Here is an 18,142-nt window from a genome sequence, read left to right as displayed (position 1 = left end):
CCTCCTTCATCTCTGGGCCCCTACCCTGCTCAATTTTTATTCCACTCCCAATATCTCTCCTAGGTGGGCAGGGGGTGGGAGAGTGGCGGCCCTGAAGGGAGCCCTGGATGGTCATTCTTCAAAGTTTACAAGATCCAGACTGTTCTAGGCACTCTGGAAACTATCAAGAACTTCTTGCACTAAGCCAGTACTGGAATGGGCAACGCCCTTCCCACCATCAAGGGCTATTCTCACATCAGCCCATCATACCTTCCAGTGGATATTTATTGAATGCCCTCTGCTTTGTCTCCTTCAGAGGCTAACACTGTGCAGTTATGGCTCTTAGTAAAGATATCTTTTTAACTAGTTTGGGTTTCAATGCTGCCCATCGGTTTTTAGCTCTGCTCTCAAATTGCTCTGCTTTCAAGAGGAAACTCAGGGAGATTAAAAAACACTGTCATCACTGCTACTGTTGCCACCTTCTTCCCCGATTTTACTGTAGCTTTTTAAAGCCCTTAGAATTTTTCTATGGAAAATTTTCTTGAACAAAATGCCTTAAACATAACATTTTCAAAAATAAAACAGGTGAAACAGAAGAAAATGGATCCATTTTTGTCTGCTTACCTCACAAAGTGTGAATAAGTTGTATCTTGTATTATAATCAGTCCACAAGACCACAAAAAAGGCATTCACGGAGACGATACTAATCATAATTATCTTAAAGAGATGACTCATTATGACTCTCTTCACAAATTCCTGACATTGAGGATCTTTCCTTCTGTCAAAAAGTTGAAGCAGAGGTATGATTATCTTACAACAGAACTAGATCCCAAACATTACACATTTTTGTAGGGATGAGGGTCTGCTCTATCCTCTCTGTGAATGTAAATTTAAATATACTGGGGCACCTGGGTGGCTCAGTCGGTTAAGCGTCCGACTTCAGCTCAGGTCATGATCTCATGGTTTGTGAGTTTGAGCCCCATGTCGGGCTCTGTGCTGACAGCTCAGAACCTGGAGCCTGCTTCAGATTCTGTGTCTCCCTCTCTCTCTGCCTCTCCCCTACTTGTGCGCTCTCTCTCTCAAAAATAAATAAAATGTAAAAAAAAATATTTTTTAATGTAAATACACTTTCACATTGCAACACAACATGAGACTCCTGGCTGGCTCAGTTGGAAGAGCATTGACTCTTGATCAGGGTCATGAGTTTGAGCCCCATGTTGGGTGTCAAGATTACTTAGATAAATATTATTTAAAAATTGCAACACAACACTAACTGAATAACCACTGAAATATGTATAATGATCCCTAAATTGTTCTGTCCCCACTCAGTTATTTAGTACCTTCGCTTTAGACCTCGGTGGGGGGGGGGGAGGGGAGGAGGGGGGAGTTACCACTACTTCTCAAGGAAAACAAAGCATCATCTTCATTTACTCATTCAACAAATTCTTATCGAGTGAGTACTACATGCCAGGCAATATAGCAGACACTGTGCATATAAGGTGAGCAAACCTCAATCCTCTCAATCTAGTAGGAAAAACTGGTAATCCAATAATCACCCAGACAAGTACTCACAAATTAATGATTAAAAAAAAAAAAAAAACTGGACACTCCAGGAAAAAACAGGCAATCAATTTATGAAATAAATATAAATGGTAATGAACGTTCAGTAGCATTACTAACCAAGGGTATGCAAATTAGGTGAAACCACCATTTTCGCTTATGAAGTTAGCAAAGACTTAAACGTAATAGCATTTAATACTGACAATAGTGTAGTGTGATGAGGCATTCTCATAAAATGCCAGGAGGAATGTAAATTGGCCAGCTCCTCTGAAAAGCCTTAGCACTGAGTGTATCCTCTGATGTAAGGAACCTACCTACCCTAAGAGAATACAATCTGGAATGAGGTGACTATGGCCAAACACATGCATCCCAGCATTATTTATAGTAGTGAGAACTTGAAAACAATTTTAAAAAGTCTAGCAAAAAAGACTAGTTAAGTACACTATAGCATATCCATCTCATGGAATATTATACAGATACTAAAATATATCTGTGCATTTTTGATGATTTGAAAAAATGATGATCCACTGTATAGCAAAAGACAAAAACAAGATACGCAACTCTGTATACTCAGAATTATCTCATATGTACAAAAATAGGTAGAAAAAACTGAGTAGGAAACATGCCAAAATGTCACTAGTATCTGCCTATGGAAAGTGAGCTTATAGGTAATTCTTTTTCTTGGTTATTTATATTTATATGTATATTATATGTATATTATATGTATATTATATATTTATATAATATATATATTATATGTATATTATATGTATATTATATACACAGTATATGTATATATATTATATGTATATTATATACACAGTAGCTAATAAAAGCAAAGTAAAAATGACAAAAAGGTAAAAAGTAAAAAAGGGCAACAGAGAGTCAAATTCAGTGTACGGGTCAAATAAGAGCACAACTGAATGTTGACTTAAATAGCCAGTCATAATAAGGCCAAAGAAACAAAGGGTTTGGCTAAGCCTCCACCAACCTTACCAGCCACAGAAGGCAGATTCTCAAGGGCATGCACCTTGTTTTGGGCAGCGGAGGAGCGTGTACAGGAAGAGGCTAAGAGAACATTGATACCCTGCCCCCAAGCTGCCATTTGCGCATTTCTTAACAAGCAAGAGAAATAAAGAATATTTACTGAAAGCTCCCGAATCTCGAATGGAATGGCATTGAGGCATTATCCAACAGCGAGCTTGAAATGACTCTTGTGTCCTTCTGGTAATGAAACTGTTGAGGCATTTTCCCAAAAAAATTTTCCATTTTTATTCTTTGCTTTAATCATCCAACAGAAAATCTATGCTTAGAGATCTCCTTGGCATCTAGATCCCGAGAGGCCACAGAGCAGGGCCCACAAAAGGAACCCTTGCTTTATGAGGTCACTCTTGGGCATTCCAGTATAGTGGTAGTCTGCAGTTCCCTGGAGTAAAATCCTCCCCATCTGACCTATGCAGACAGCTTGTCTTCCCTGGGAGACTAAGCACCTCAGTTCAGCCAGAGGGTTATGAGTACACAGGAACTATAAAGCTCCAGGCTAAAGGTGAGAGACAGATGCTAGAGCTAAAGCAGACAAAAGCCCTTCCTTCTTCAGAAGTATCCCCATCGGATAGACAAAGTCCCTTAATGTGTTAGAAAGAGATAAGGGTCATATAAGAGGGAAAAAAAAAAGTTCTCTGAGTTCTAGAAGCCAATAGCGTAACTCTAGGGCACAAGACTGGACTGGAGACACCAGGAATGACAGAAAAGATTTTGGTGGGTTTGGGGCTAGAAGGCAAGAAAACGTAGAAACAGAGAAGGTTAGCCATGCCCAGCACTAGCTAATTGGGGGGATGTAATTGTGTGCATACGATCCTCCTAAACAGAGTTTAGGGGATAAGCCTGTGGGGTAGAGATACTTTATGTGCATGAGCAATAGGGTTTTTGCTCGGTTCAATTCTTGGGATTAATATATTCACCATGCTTTCATACTCCTAACCCCTTTGGTTTCCAAGGCAAATCTAGACAGAGTGATCTGAGGAGCCCTGTGCTGCACTAAATCTTTAGTGGCTAAATTGATCAAATTTGTGCAAATCTAAGTTCTTGATCACTAAGAAAAGGAAGTAACTACCACAATGCCTTTGCTGTCACAGGCATTCTAAAACAAGTGTATATGACTGTTCCTGGTAGGAAAATACTCTTAGAGGCAACCAATACACTGAACTGGGAAATAACATCTGATTTATTCAGTTTCTCCATTTAAAATCATCAACAGTGAAGCATGAAGAACCACTCTGATTAATGTCCCCAAGATTCATACTTCAGCTTCTTTCTCTACATTCTCTCCCTCAGGGATCAGCTCTTCCTATACCCCCTACTGCCTTCTTTGGTCATATGCCCCCTAAATTCTTCTGGGCTTGTGGCTGACATTCCCACAGTGGTCTCCTGGAGCAGCTGCTGGGAGACAGTCTGAAACAGTTCTCCACCTGAATCTGTTTCCACCTTCCCCCAATACATCAATGCGCCCACTCCCCCTGGGGCACACAGAAGGCCCTTTGCAGGTGTGTGCTGTATGAGTATACAGATGGATGGCATCAGGGATCCTCATGCTCACTCAAGTAGCTGAGCATGGTGCAAGTCCATCCCCGGGAACCCCAAAGGTATACATACCTCCATGCCTTCCCTCTTTAAGCATCAAAGCACACTTTGGGGGAGAAATAGAGAGGAGATTAAGAATGTAAAGAAATCTTTCACAATGCTTGCAGGGGTGAAGAAAGTTGGCCAGCTGGAAGCAGCAGAGAAAAATCCAGTTGTTCTTAGTATACCATATCAGCATAGCTAAGCCCATCTGAATGTGGTTTCTGAAGTCACTGATGAAGACATCTAGTCCGGGAATGGAACTCCAGCTGGTGAAGAGAATCAGAGGCGACAAACTCATCCAGGGTCCACAGAAATCATCCATATTTTCTCATGGACAGGTGGACAGGACGGGAACACTGGAACAAGAAGCCAAAGGGCCACCTCTTCTACCCTTTTGGAAGCAATCCACACTTGGCCCCACTTGGGGACACACAAGCTGAGCATGGCAGCTTGGGGACTCAAGTCTTCTGGCCAAGAGTCATTCCTTTAATCGTCCCAAGTAACTGGCACTGAAACAAAACGTTCACATATTCTAGCCAAACCCTTTTATAGCCCTTGCTGTTTTGTAGGAAATTCACAAAACTGTAAGTTACAGAGTTCAACCAGCTTATTTTTGAACATTGGATGAGAAAGCAGATAGACTTGCCCCGTACCTCTAAGAGTCCTGCAATCCTTCAACACTCTAACGGGAGTCAGGTTTGTGTCCAAATACAATATACCTGCTGCTGCTTTCTGTCTAGAGCAAAAACACGAAGAACCATGCTTATTCTGTTGAGCCAAAGATCTCCTAACTCCTACCAACACCAGAAAGTAACCATTATTTTCACGACTTTCATTAACTTCAGTTTATGAAAGGAACTGTCAAACATGCTGGCACCTGGTTTGTTATCTATGGAAGTCATACAAGGGGTCATAGTTCGTGTCTCTAACTCTTCTGGGCTCCAGAGATCACTTAGAAAGAAAATGGAGGGAAACCAAAGTTTACCATGTCAGAGAAACCACTGCCATCACACAAAGGTTTGGAACAAAAGGGAATTTGGGGGCCTCCAACTCGGACAGTGTCTTTTTAGGCTGACATGTCAGTTACTTGAAGAATGTCTGGAGATTCATTCTGTTGGAATTTACCACAATGAGTATTTCTACAGCCTTCTCATATGAGATCTCTAATTCTCTACAGTAAAGTTTGTGAGTTCCAGCAGACGCAACAACCCTTAACAAGGACCTTATGTCAAACCCTCATGTAGCTGCTAATTAGTAGATGCATTCTTGGGTCTTCACCACTGCAATTACAAGCCATATCCTGCTCCCTCCACTGTGTTAATATGTGGTGTATGTTAACAGCCAACAAGTTGAGCCCCTCAGGCTTGCATTCAAAATAAGGGGAAAAGTTTCCATTCAGGGTACGTGAAACAAGTTAAATGACACCAAAAGGAACAAATTCAGAAGGTGGGATCCTCTAAAGGACACCTGACCCCACTTATACAATAAGTCAATGACATGGGGCAAATGGGGAAAGAAGGGGAGCTTGCTGGCTCTAGATTGAAAGAATAAAGAGAGCAGATGTGATGGGTGGACTCACATGGATCCTAATTAGAAAATTACTGTCCAAAGGCATTCTTAACCTTCCAGGAAATTTGATTTTGCCTGGGTACTGGGTGATATCAAGAAATTGTGGTTTATATTGTTCGGTATAATAGTAGCATTATGGTTTATACAAGAAAATGACCATATTTTCTAGTGATATTTATGAAGGATGTAAGGGTAAAATGACATGCTGAGACTAAGTTTCTAAGCATTTTTTCTTAATTTTTTTAATGTTTGTTTATTTTTGAGAGAGAGAGACAGAGTGTGAACAGAGAAAGGGCAGAGAGAGAGGAAGACAGAATCCGAAGCAGGCTCCAGGCTCCAAGCTGTCAGCACAGGGCCTGACGCGGGGCTCAAACTCATGAACCAAGAGATCATGACCTGAACTGAAGTCGGATGTTCAACTGACTGAGCCACCCAGGCATTCCTAGTTTTTAAGCTATTTTAAAGCTTTTTAGCAAAGAAGAGAGAAATGGAGAATTATATGAAGTAACTGATGTAAATTCTTGGTAATTGTTAAATCTGAGTACATAAGGGTTCAATGTACGATTCCCTTTATTATATGCTTAAATTTTTTCATGTTTAAAAATTCATGTGAAAAAACTGAAGCACTGAGCTAAAAATCTTTGGTAATAAAATGTATAAAAGTTCCTCAATCTACAATATAGGAAAGACTTTACAAAAAACATAGCTTTAGGGCACCCAGCTGACTCGGTCGGTAGAGCACGTGACTCTTAATCTGAGGTTGTGAGTTTGAGCCCAACGTTGGGTGTAAAGATAACTTAAAAAATAAAATCTAAAAAAACCCAACAGCTTTGCCTTTTCCTCTAAAAAAAATTCTAAGAAGCAGAATCTCTCAGCAGCCACAGAACCTGGGTGGCTCTTATCTCTCTTCCTTCCCCGCACACTCCATATCCACAGGGCAAACTGACAATACCTGTCTCACCTAGGCCAAGAGACCTAGCAAAAACTGGCTTTCCAGAGCTCAGCCTCCTTGTCCTGTTCTCATGTGGTTTCTCTGACTGGGGCCAGGGTTGGGTGAGGAGGGGAAGTTTTGCTTATCATAGCATACTGATTTTTCTGGTCTCTGAAATGAGGTGGATTACAAAGATGATCCCTGTTAAATCCTACCACCATAATGCTTCAAGGGATGAACACATGTTCCTTGGACAGATATATATATTCAAATGACAGATATTCATAGGCATATATATGGATATATATGTTTTTATATATAAAAAATTATATATATTATAATATATAATTATATATTAAATTATATATGTATAATAAATTATATATATATATGTATTATATATATATAATTTTTAAGTTTATTTATTTGTTTTGGGGGGTGGGGAGAGAATCCCCAGTGCAGGGCTCAAACTCACAAACCGAGATCATGAGCTGAGCCAAAAACCAACAGTTGGATGATTAGGCGCCCCTATATATAAATTATTTTAATCTACATTCTAATATGATTAATAGGTACATTCCTGAGTTCCTTCACAGAACACTATTATTGCAATTTTTAAATAATAGATTACTTTATATTCCATTTTACTCCTGTCAGTGACACACAAAACAAACAGAGCTTATCATTAGATAAAAGCTCAGTAACTTCTAAATCAGTGGCTACAGACCCTCAGTTCAGGAGTCACAAATGGCAAATGATTTTTAAAAATGACCTTGGTTCTTCCTTCACTCAATAAGTCAAATAATGACCTGGCAAGTTGGTCACTGTGACAGTGAGTCCTTATACTGCCCCATGTTGCCAGAAGCCATGGATAAGACACTTGTCCTCTTCTTCAACTCCCTGTCTGAAAATGATAAAACACAAGAAAGCTTACCCAATTTTCGTGACTTCTGTAACCTAATTAATTACATAGGTATAACAGCAGCTAAAATCCAAATCAACTTTGGCATCATAAGAATTACTGTATGCAGTTAAAACCCTTTACCTACAGGGTTCACTGTTTTTCTACCGTACAACTATCCTCCAACACAATGCATTGGCAAAGTCACCATAATCACTTGGATTTCTGGGTTATAAAATGTGTGAATACCCCCCATCCCAATTTCTGGTCTTCAAGAATGCTATTTCTCTGGTGCCTGGGTGGCTCAGTAGGTTAAGCATCCCACTTCATGTCACGTCATGATGTCACAGTTCATGAGTTCTATCCCCATATGGGGCTTTGCAGTGACAGCACGGAGCCTGGAGCCTGCTTCAAATTCCATGTCTCCCTCTCTCCCTCCCCCACTTGCCCATGCATGCGCTCTCTCTCTCTCTTTCTCAAAAATAAAAACAAAACAAAACAGAGAAAGAATGCTATTTCTCTCTTTGACTATTATGAATATAATTACCTTGGTTGGTTTGCCTCATGTTTACAATTAGAAATAATGAAAAATACCTCAGGCTCAAGTTTAAATCATTTTGTAATTAAGCACTGATTGATTGTACAAGACTGTGCAAAAGGCGAGCTTAAATTTACAACTTAATTTGTTCACGTAAACTGCCTTCAACATACATGACAACTAAGATGTGTACAGGGTTTGACATGCATTTTGGAAGAAATCACACAGAAGCAGCTGCTTTTTCAATAAACTTGGCCAGTTTCACATCTCTCTTGGTCAGTCCACCATAGTCATGCGAGGTTAGGGTTATCTGCACCTAAGAGACACAAAGGTAGTTTTTAAAACCTGTAGCTTGCAATTCATGGTACTCATCTTTGGTGGTTCAGAAATCAATCTATTATTCACATTCACATTTGAGAATTAGGGAGGTTAAATGATTTACAAAATACTACATTACAAATCATCACAGCATTTCCAAAACCCAGTAAACTCCAGGGACAGAGTCTGCTTCAGGCTGGGCCCAGCAGCCGCCCAGGGATAAAAAGGTCCTCTCATATGAAGGGCAATTCAGCTGCCAGCATCTCAAATCTTGTCTCTCAAAAAAAAAAAAAAAAAAAAAAAAAGAGAGAGAGAGAGAGAGAGAGAGACTAAGGTTCCATTTTAACTCCCATTACTTTAATTACATGACTATTTTCAGGCCACTGAGAAAAACCAAGCTATCAAATGTAATATCTTAGCAACCACGTTCAGAAAAGCCCATTTCCAAATTAGGGAAGTGGGGTGGGGGTGGGGTGGAGGAACAGACTGTCACTTCTTGAAAAATAAATTAAAAAGAAAAAGCAAAATTATGGACAAAGAGAGGAAACTAGGAAAGAAAAGTTTATCGTGGTACCTGCATGTTCTGAATTACTCTAATAAATCCCAACTACATCAGGAAATTTTCTCTTTTTTCAAAGAGGACTTTTAAAGAGAAAACAGAACTGCACAGAAATCTAGATGATAAGATATCCCAAATGTCATGGCCATAAAGGCAAGGACATTTTTCAGGGGGTACCATGATTGTCCCTACTGTGCCCCCTAAAAAACTACATAAAATCTTTTTCACCTGCTCTTTGTCTTTAGAAAGCCAGTTCCCACTTAGAATACAGAATTTAATAAACAGTTATTATTTAAAGCACAGTTCTTGAGCATATTTATTTCAATAAGACAAACGAGGCCCTATCTTTCTTATTTGCTACGATTTCTTTCACAAATTTATCTGCCTGGCTGATTTTCAAGTGTAATCCAGAAGCCCAACTTGGCCCAACTCGCTCCTATTAGTTTCAATAGAAGACAAGCATGAAAATAGAGCTTTGTCATTGCTCTCTTGAGCAGATATGAAAATTTGTTACTAATTTGCAATAATACACAGGGATTCTCAGCAAAAGAATGAGAAAGAACACTTTCATAAAGCACAATGACACTTGGCTGCAGAGGATGACAAGGAAGAATGAAGTTTCCTGAACCCCATAGCTAAGGTGATCCCCAAATAAGGCAATTTAGTTACCTTGTTATACACATTGAACCATTCCGGGTGGTGATTCATCTTCTCGGCTTGCAGGGCAACTCGGGACATAAAGCCAAATGCCTGCATGAGATGGAGCTGAAACTGATTAGTGGCACTGCCCTCTACCCTGGACCTGAGACAGAGAGAGACCAGAGCAATCCAGCCAGATGAAGACAAAGCTAGGATCCTTAGGGAAGCCTGGAGAAATCAAATATGAAAGGGACTCCTTTCCAGAGAGCTGGGGAATGGTGTAGCAGGACCTTGAACTGCTGCTCAACAGCGAAAAACAATCAGGCTCAAATAAACAAACCAGGAAATTGGTCTCACCCAGTGACCTGTCTGGACTGTTTAATTGTCCTCAGGACAAGACCCTCCAAAATAGCATGGGAATAATTTCCCTTCAACCTAGTGCCCTGGATCTCACTACCTGGATCCCAATCTTATGGGTTACTTTTCCAGTATCATCACTCCTTTTGTTTGGTGACTGGGTTGCAAACTAAGGCATCGACCCCAAGACTATGGAAAAATAACTTCCAAGTGTGTCTTAAGCAAAAGCACTGGCAGAAATGAAAAACTTCCCCATCCCATTTCCCAGAGAAGACAGGAAAGGATAAAAGACTGTTTTTTGACATCTAGAGTGAAACAGGAAAGACTGTCTTGCCTGCTGTGGGTCTTCTCGCTGTTGCCCAGCACGGCCATAAGGAACAGAAAGTGGACCTCCTCGGAGCACAGGGACGCAGATTTGGCCACAGGCCTAAGTGCAGACCTGCAGGGCTCTGTCTTCATACAACAGGGAAAGTGCACACCTAATTGTGCTAAGTGGAAGGCAAACCTGTTCTGAGAGGATGATAAACTTTTTTCCTTTTGCTTGTTTTCCAATTTTTATGAAGGCAATCGCTAACAATACGAGGGTCTGTCTCTCATGTGTCCAGAAAGCAGAAATACTCGGTAAGACTCTAAGGTAATGGCACATTAGCTACAAATTTACAGAATTCACAGGGCAGTACCCATTGTAGCCACATAAACAAATATTCAATTTTATTACCCATATCCAGAAAATCCAATCTGATATTAGCTGAGCCATGTTTTTCAGATCACCCAACTGACAGAAGAGTGGACTTCCAAGTTAGTGATAAATACAGAAAATGCCATTTTTTTTAAATATGAAATTTATTGTCAAATTGGTTTCCATACAACACCCAGTGCTCATCCCAACAGGTGCCCTCCTCAGTTCCATCACCCACCTTCCCCTCCTTCGCACCCCCCAATAACCCTCAGTTTGTTCTCAGTTTTTAAGAGTCTCTTATGTTTTGGCTCCCTCCCTCTCTAACCGTTTTTCTTTTTCCTTCCCCTCCCCCATGGTCTTCTGTTAAGTTTCTCAGGATCCACATAAGAGTGAAAACATATGGTATCTGTCTTTCTCTGTATGGCTTATTTCACTTAGTGTAACACTCTCCAGTTCCATCCACATTGCTACAAAAGGCCGTATTTCATTCTTTCTCATTGCCACATAGTATTCCATTGTGTATATAAACCACAATTTCTTTATCCATTCATCAGTTGATGGACATTTAGGCTCTTTCCATAATTTGGCTATTGTTGAAAGTGCTGCTATAAACATTGGGTTACAAGTGCCCCTAGAAGATGCCATTTTTTAATCCATTCTGTGTCACTCATTATGATTCCTATCACAGAATGATTTTATTCAGGATCAAGACTCCCATTTTGATATTAAAGGCCTGAAGATTTACCTGTCAGGAAAAGGAAGAACATGCAAGCAAAATCCACTTAACCATGTATGGAATTATTAGTGGAAAACAATATTCACTCCCCTACCTCTTCTCATTTCATAATCTGATTATCTAGGTTATGTGAGGGGAAGAACAAGTCAAAAGTGAAAGTCTGTTTTACCTATTCAAATACAGGGCACCTTCGTGGCTCAGTAAGTTAAGCACTGGACTCTTGATTTCGGCTCAGGTCACAATCTTATGTTCTATGAGATCAAGCCCCGTGTCGGGCTCCGTGCTAACAGCACGGAGCCTGCTCTGGATTCTCTCTCTCCCTCTCTCTGCCTCTCTCTCTCTCTCTGCCCCTTCCCTGCTCACACTCTCTGTCAAAATAAATAAATAAACTGAAAAAAATCTTATTCAAATACAGAATTAACCTGCATTAAATGATGTATAATGAGAATTTTTAGTCTGTTTGCCTATAACGCTGTACTCTTGTTTAGCTTTAAAAGGCTTCCAAAGTTAAGCACTCCCCCTGAGAGATAGTAATACAGTCATTAGAGGCAGGGGCTTTTGTTTTTTTGTTTTTTTTTTTTTTAAGGTTTATTTATTTTTGAGACAGAGAGAGACAGAGCATGAACGGGGGAGGGGCAGAGAGAGAGGGAGACACAGAATCGGAAGCAGGCTCCAGGCTCTGAGCCATCAGCCCAGAGCCCGACGCAGGGCTCGAACCCACGGACCGTGAGATCGTGACCTGAGCTGAAGTCGGACGCTTAACCGACTGAGCCACCCAGGCGCCCCATGGGGCAGGGGCTTTTGAACCAGAAAGTGCTGAATTTAAATTCCAACTCTACAACCTGTCACGTGAGCCTCGGTTCTCTGGTCAGTAAACTGGGGATCATAATAAAAAGCAGTATGTAGTCACCCTAATAAAAATGAGATGGGTGACATACAAGCACTCAGCACAGCTCCTGGCCCCAAGTAAGAGATCAGCAATGGCACACACTGCTACCATGCACTGCTCTGGCCAAACTGCATATGATAAACCCTATAGAATGCAACGATAAGTGAGAATCACAGTCTTGTAAATCGAATATTCCAGTTGGTGTCTCCCAGAAGAATGGCATTTTCCTTTTCCCACATGTCATAAATCCTAGACAAATAGAGAATATACTATGGAGTAATACCCTGATGCACACTGACTGAGGAAAACAGCTTAATGATAAGAAATTAGGTGGGCAAAGTCAGTTACCCAAGCTCTTAAACCCTGTGGCCACAATTTCTTTCAACTATATTACCCTAAAGGTCCAAAGTGACATTTAGCATCCCTTACTATTTCCAAAGAACCAAGTGGATCAAGGGGATGATTTGAACATAGTCAGAAGCGCTCCTCAAATTTTTAATTACCAGCATGCTCTCAGCATGGTAGCAAAATCTACTCTATAACAGATAGGACTTAAAGAGAAAACTCATACACTAAGAGGTGCACTGACCAAAGAAAAACCTACCATACCTACATAGGGCGTAAAAGGGGTGGAAAATAAAGGGCACTTCCAAAGATCCTCCAAATCTGTGTATTCCTCTGCTTTACATATTTCAACTGTCACCTAATATTTGCATTTAATTAAATATCACAAAGCCCAATAAACCATTTACACAGGATCTACTACTAATTCTTCCCTAGGGAGAGAACGCTTGCTTCTGCTCTGGGAGCAAGGAGACAATTTCATAATCCTTCTTCCATATAACAGAACCAAATAATCCCCCAAATATTTTTAAATCCACAAATTAAAAACATGCATAACAATACTCATTCAAATTAAAGTAAAAAGGATTTCTGCAAGGAAGTGAAATGAGTGGAGAGGAAAAAAGCAAAACCTCAAAAGGGAATTCTGATTATGTGGCATTAATAAAGAAGGAACAGGAATAAACAGCAAAACTGGCAGATGGTGAAAAGCATCTGTCCCTTCTTTCTAAGATTTCTTTTTACAGCCCTAGCTATTTGTTACCAGAATGCCAGTTGGAACCTAAAAGCCTTGAGCTAGCTAAAAGTACAGGCTTTCTAAAACCATTCCACCAAAGAAAACTGCCAGGAGCCCAAGGCAGAATAGACACCACTAACGATCCAGTGAGAAGCTTAGAGGATAGGTCTGAGAAGATGGACAAAATGAACTAGAAATTGATAAGAGTTTATAAGAATTAAAAATAAGTACAGAAGACAAAGTAGATCTAACATAAAGGTAACTTTTTTAAGACAACAAACACAGAAAGAAATTAGAGATATAACTCAAAAATTTTCCCAGAAATAAAAGATTTAAATCTATTGATTGTAAGAATTCAACCATTTCTACACATCCCAGTGAAGTTAGTGAATTTGATGACTTAAAAATCCTTTTGGCATCTAGTCAAAAGGATCAATTCATTTATACAAAGAAAAATAACCTGGCCAACTTCAAACTTCCACGTGCCAACATTTAACACAGAAATCAGAGGAGCAATGCCTATAAAGACTTAAGGAAACCAAAGTGCAAAGAATTTTATACCCAACTAAACTGTTGTTCAAGTGTAATGCATCCTCTTCATCCTTTCTATGGAAATTTTTATTAAAGGATGAAATATAAGTAACTACAGATGGATGGAAAAACGGTACCAAAGGTACAGACAGTAAGCAACAAACTGACTCAGCTCTAGGAATATATTTAAAACAACTGCAGGGACTGTAGTCATGAAATGCAATGCAATGTTATTAGCTATTAGAAGAGATGGAAGAAAAGGGGAAGAAATGGAAAAGGTAAATGAAAGTTTAAAAAGTCTGAAAGTTGAAAGATCCAAAGTATATTTAAAGCACTCAAACTAAAAATAAAATGAAACAAAACTGCATGGTGAAGGGAAAGTAGAAGAAGGTAGAAATTCAATTTTGATATTGCTCAGTGGGAATATCGCTATCTAAAGAAATGCTGTCTGAAGGGCTGCCTGGGTGACTCAGTCAGTTGAGCGTCCAACTTTGGCTCAGGTCATGATCTCACAGCTCATGAGTTTGAGCCCTGCATTGGACTCTCTGCTGTCAGTGTGGAACCCAGTTCAGATCTTCTGTCCCCCCTCTGCCCTTCTCCCGCTGGTTCTCTCTCTCTCAAAATAAATAAACTTAAAAAATAAAATAATAAAATAAAATAAATGCAATCTAAAGAAATAGAGGATTAAGTATGCTGTGTAAAATTATAGGTATAATAGTGTCCACAAGAAAAACAAAAATAATAATAAAAGCATTCACAATTAGGTCAAAGAAAACACAATTCAAATGAAGCAAAGAAAACACAAACCCATCATGATTTAAATGAAGGGAGAAAAAATTATATCGGCTCTGTCATGGTTAACAAGACCAAACATCTTTCCAATCAATAAACATAAAGAGCCATAATCCAACTGAAAAGAAGAGAACATTGGGGCACCTAGCTGGCTCAGGTGGTGGAGCATGCAACTCCTGATCTCAGGGTCATGAATTCGAGCTCCACATTGGGTGCAGAGATTACTGCATAATAAATAAAAACTTAAAAAAGAAAAATAAATAAAACTTAAAAAGAAAAAAGGGTTTGAATGAGTGCCCAACTCTTGATTTCGGTTCAGGTCATGATCTCACAGTCGTGGGAAAGAAGCCCTCATTGGGCTCTGGGTTGGGCATGGAGACTGCTTAAGAATCTCTCTCTGCCCCTATCCCCTATCAAAAAAAAAATGAGGAAGAAGAAGAGAAAACTACATGAATCACAAAGCAAACCTCAAATGCTGGAAATAAAGACACAGGCAAACATAAAAAAAAATTTTTTTAATGTATAAAGTGTATCTTCAATGAGGATTGAATAATTATGAATAGCTATACTACAAATAACATAGCAACAAAATCAATGAGGTAGAGGGATGCCTGGGTGGCTCAGTCGGTTAAGTGGTCAACTTCAGCTCAGGTCATGATCTCACAGCTCAAAGGCTCAAGAGTTCAAGCCCCGTGTCAGGCTCTGTGCTGACAGCTCAGGGCCTGGAGCCTGCTTTGGATTCTGTGCCTCCCTCTCTCTCTGCCCCAACCCACTCGCATTCTGTCTCTCTCTCAAAAATAAATACACATTTAAAAAAAATTTTAAATAAAATATTTACTGAACGCTCACAGAAATTGAACATATATTGGCCCACAAAGAAAATCTCAATAAATTCCAAAAAGTAGAAACAGTGCTGACGACATCCTCTGATTAAATTTTAAAAAAAAGTAGCAAAAAGTACTACCTGGAAATTTTTTTAAGTCCTCCTTTTAAATTCTTGATTAAAAGAAGAAATCACAACTGAAACTGAATAGAAATTAATAATGTAGGCACTACATACAGGATATGTGTAAAGCAATGATCAGAATAAACATCTTTACATGCTTAAGAAAATGAAAGAGTAAAAACAAATAAATTAAATTCATAAACAAATAAATAAAAATTAATGAAGGCAGGAGAACAAGAATGACTATAAAGAGAACAGCAGATGTAAATGAACATGAAAGAAAAATGGCAGAACTAATAAATCCAAAAGCTGTAAAAATTATGTAACAGAAAATAAGATACTTCGGGGTACCTGGGTGGCTCAGTCAGTTAAGCATCCAACTTCAGCTCAGGTCATGATCTCATGGTTTGTGAGTTCAAGCCCCACATCAACCTCACTGCTATCAGCGCAGAGCCTGCTTTGGATCTTCTGTGTCTCTCTCTCTCTCTGTCCCTACCCCACCCCTGCTCACTTTCAAAATAAATAAACATTTAAAATTTTTTTCAAAACATACAGAAAAGTAATTTTAAACAGATACAAATATTTATACAAATAAATTTCAAAACATAGGTAAAATAGTTCCTTCATAAAAATTATCAAAACTGATCCCAGAAGACAAAAACATACAAATGAGAGTGACACCAAAAAGTAACAGTTCCCAGGCATTTCAAAGAAAAATTCTACAAAACCTTGAAAGCAGAGTTAACCCTAATACTAACTAAACTGTTCCAGAGCACAGAAAAAGTGGAACATATCCAAATTATTTTTATAAACTACCATAACACTGTCTCCAAATTCCCACAAAGATAGCATATAATAATAAAACTATAGATTGATCTCACATTAAGTAAAATCTTAATAAACAAAACCTAGCAAAACACCATGAACAAATGGGATTTATTCTAAGGAATGCTCAATATAAGAAATATAATGATATATTTCACCATATTAACCAAGAGAAAAATCATGACTTCTACAAATTCTGAAAAGATATTTGATAAATTCAGTATTTCTTATGTATTAAAACTCTTAATGAAATAAGACTATATGGCCTCTCTTTTTGTTGTTATCAATTGTGTTCTCTTTATAGCAAGTAATGAGTACAAAAATTGCTTTATATTTGGAGGGTAATACAGGAACATGTAACCACAGCATCAAAATGTACATACCAAAATTGGCTACATGGGTAATCATCACTGTTTGTTCATCATAACAACAATTAGTAAGAACCCAAATTGGACCCCTCTTTAAATAAAGGAACACAGTCTCAGTCCAAAAGGTAATATTATTCTTAAAAGGGAAATAGTAGAATATTCCCATCAAAGTCAAGACGATTCCCAAGTAAAGCCAAGCCAAAAAAACCCAAAAACACCTTTTTATACTAACAACAACTAATTAGAAACTATATTGGAAGAAAAGATCCCATCTAAAATGGCACCAAAAATTATCTAGGAATAAACTTAACAAGAAATGTATGAATTCTATAGGCAGAAAACTTTACACCACTACTAAAAAACAGGTAAATATTACTACATTAAATTTTTTTTCTGTATGGCAATAAAAACCAACAAACAAAATTAAAAGACAAACAGTAAGCTGTACTTGCAGTACATACTTCCTCAACATGAATAATTCCTACAAATTAATATGAAAAAGATCAACCACCCAATTTTTTTAAATGAGCCAAGGACATAACAGATAACAAAAGAAATCAAATGGTTCTTAAACATGAAAACTGCTCAAAGTCATACATGATAAAAGAAGTACAAACTGAATACTAAGTTTTAAGTCAAGTGTATCTCAGGAAAGTTGGTGGGGGTGGGAAACTAAGTTAAATCTATCAGTTTGGTAAAGATCAAAAAGTCTGATAATATTCTGTTGATGAAGACAGGGGAGAAAAGGCACTCATGTCTCTGGTGAACATAAACTGGTATCATCACTCTGGAAGAAAATTTGACAACATTCATCAAAATTAAAAACACCCATGCCTTTCAGCTAGACAACTACACATCTAGAAATTAGTCCTGTAGACACACTTATACATAAATTATAAGAATGGTCACTGCTGCACAGCTTGTAAGAGTCATAGATTTGAAAAAGCCAAAGGTCCATCAGTAAAAAACTGATTAAATAGATGAGGGTACATTTACACACTGGAGTACTATGCAGCCACTGAAAAGAATCAAGTAACTATCTTCTGACATGGAAAAACCTCCAAGACATATTACTAAATGAAAAACAAATGCATAACAATAGTCTGAATTGTACAAAAAGAGAAGAAACTACATGCATTTAATATCTCTGCAACCACACATGAGAAACTGGTAACAGCGAATGACAGCAGGTGAAGAGAAACTGGATGGTTGAGAATCAGGGACAGGAAAAGAGTTACTAGACCCTTGGTTGCCTTCTGAATTTGTACCACACATATACCTGTTCTATTTTTAAAAGTTAGTTTGGAAAAAAAACAAAGATGCCA

The 18,142-nt window shown here is 38.6% G+C and overlaps 2 protein-coding genes and 1 long non-coding RNA gene across 6 annotated transcripts in view; 1 reads left to right on the top strand and 2 right to left on the bottom strand.

Moving 5' to 3' along the window:
- The window catches only part of CATSPER3 (cation channel sperm associated 3), a 36,059-nt gene extending 28,128 nt beyond the window's left edge, over positions 1–7,931 (bottom strand). The window contains exons 1-2 of one of the 2 annotated variants that reach the window (XM_042984281.1): positions 7,596–7,931; positions 604–757 (exon numbers count right to left, since the gene is read on the bottom strand). In XM_042984281.1, the coding sequence (XP_042840215.1) occupies positions 604–714 (111 nt within the window). In that variant the 5' untranslated portion in view covers positions 715–757; positions 7,596–7,931. Of the gene's footprint in view, positions 1–603; positions 758–2,686; positions 2,903–7,595 lie in introns of those variants that run through there. The other variant, XM_007087726.3, reaches the window with a different exon arrangement.
- Positions 7,477–18,142, bottom strand: part of PCBD2 (pterin-4 alpha-carbinolamine dehydratase 2) — a 53,143-nt gene continuing 42,477 nt past the window's right edge. For 2 of the 3 annotated variants that reach the window (XM_042984290.1, XM_007087732.3), the window contains exons 3-4: positions 9,647–9,727; positions 8,164–8,416 (exon numbers count right to left, since the gene is read on the bottom strand). In XM_042984290.1, coding sequence (XP_042840224.1) covers positions 8,321–8,416; positions 9,647–9,727 — 177 coding nt within the window. In that variant the 3' untranslated portion in view covers positions 8,164–8,320. Of the gene's footprint in view, positions 7,566–8,163; positions 8,417–9,646; positions 9,728–18,142 lie in introns of those variants that run through there. The other variant, XM_042984297.1, reaches the window with a different exon arrangement.
- On the top strand, positions 8,771–9,976 carry LOC122238001. Its single transcript, XR_006216912.1, has 2 exons — positions 8,771–9,617; positions 9,701–9,976. It is a non-coding gene; the product is annotated as an uncharacterized LOC122238001 (long non-coding RNA).

Source organism: Panthera tigris, chromosome A1 (genome assembly GCF_018350195.1).
Source record: "Panthera tigris isolate Pti1 chromosome A1, P.tigris_Pti1_mat1.1, whole genome shotgun sequence".
NCBI classification, from domain to species: domain Eukaryota; kingdom Metazoa; phylum Chordata; class Mammalia; order Carnivora; family Felidae; genus Panthera; species Panthera tigris.
This window is presented reverse-complemented; position numbering and strand designations above follow the sequence as displayed.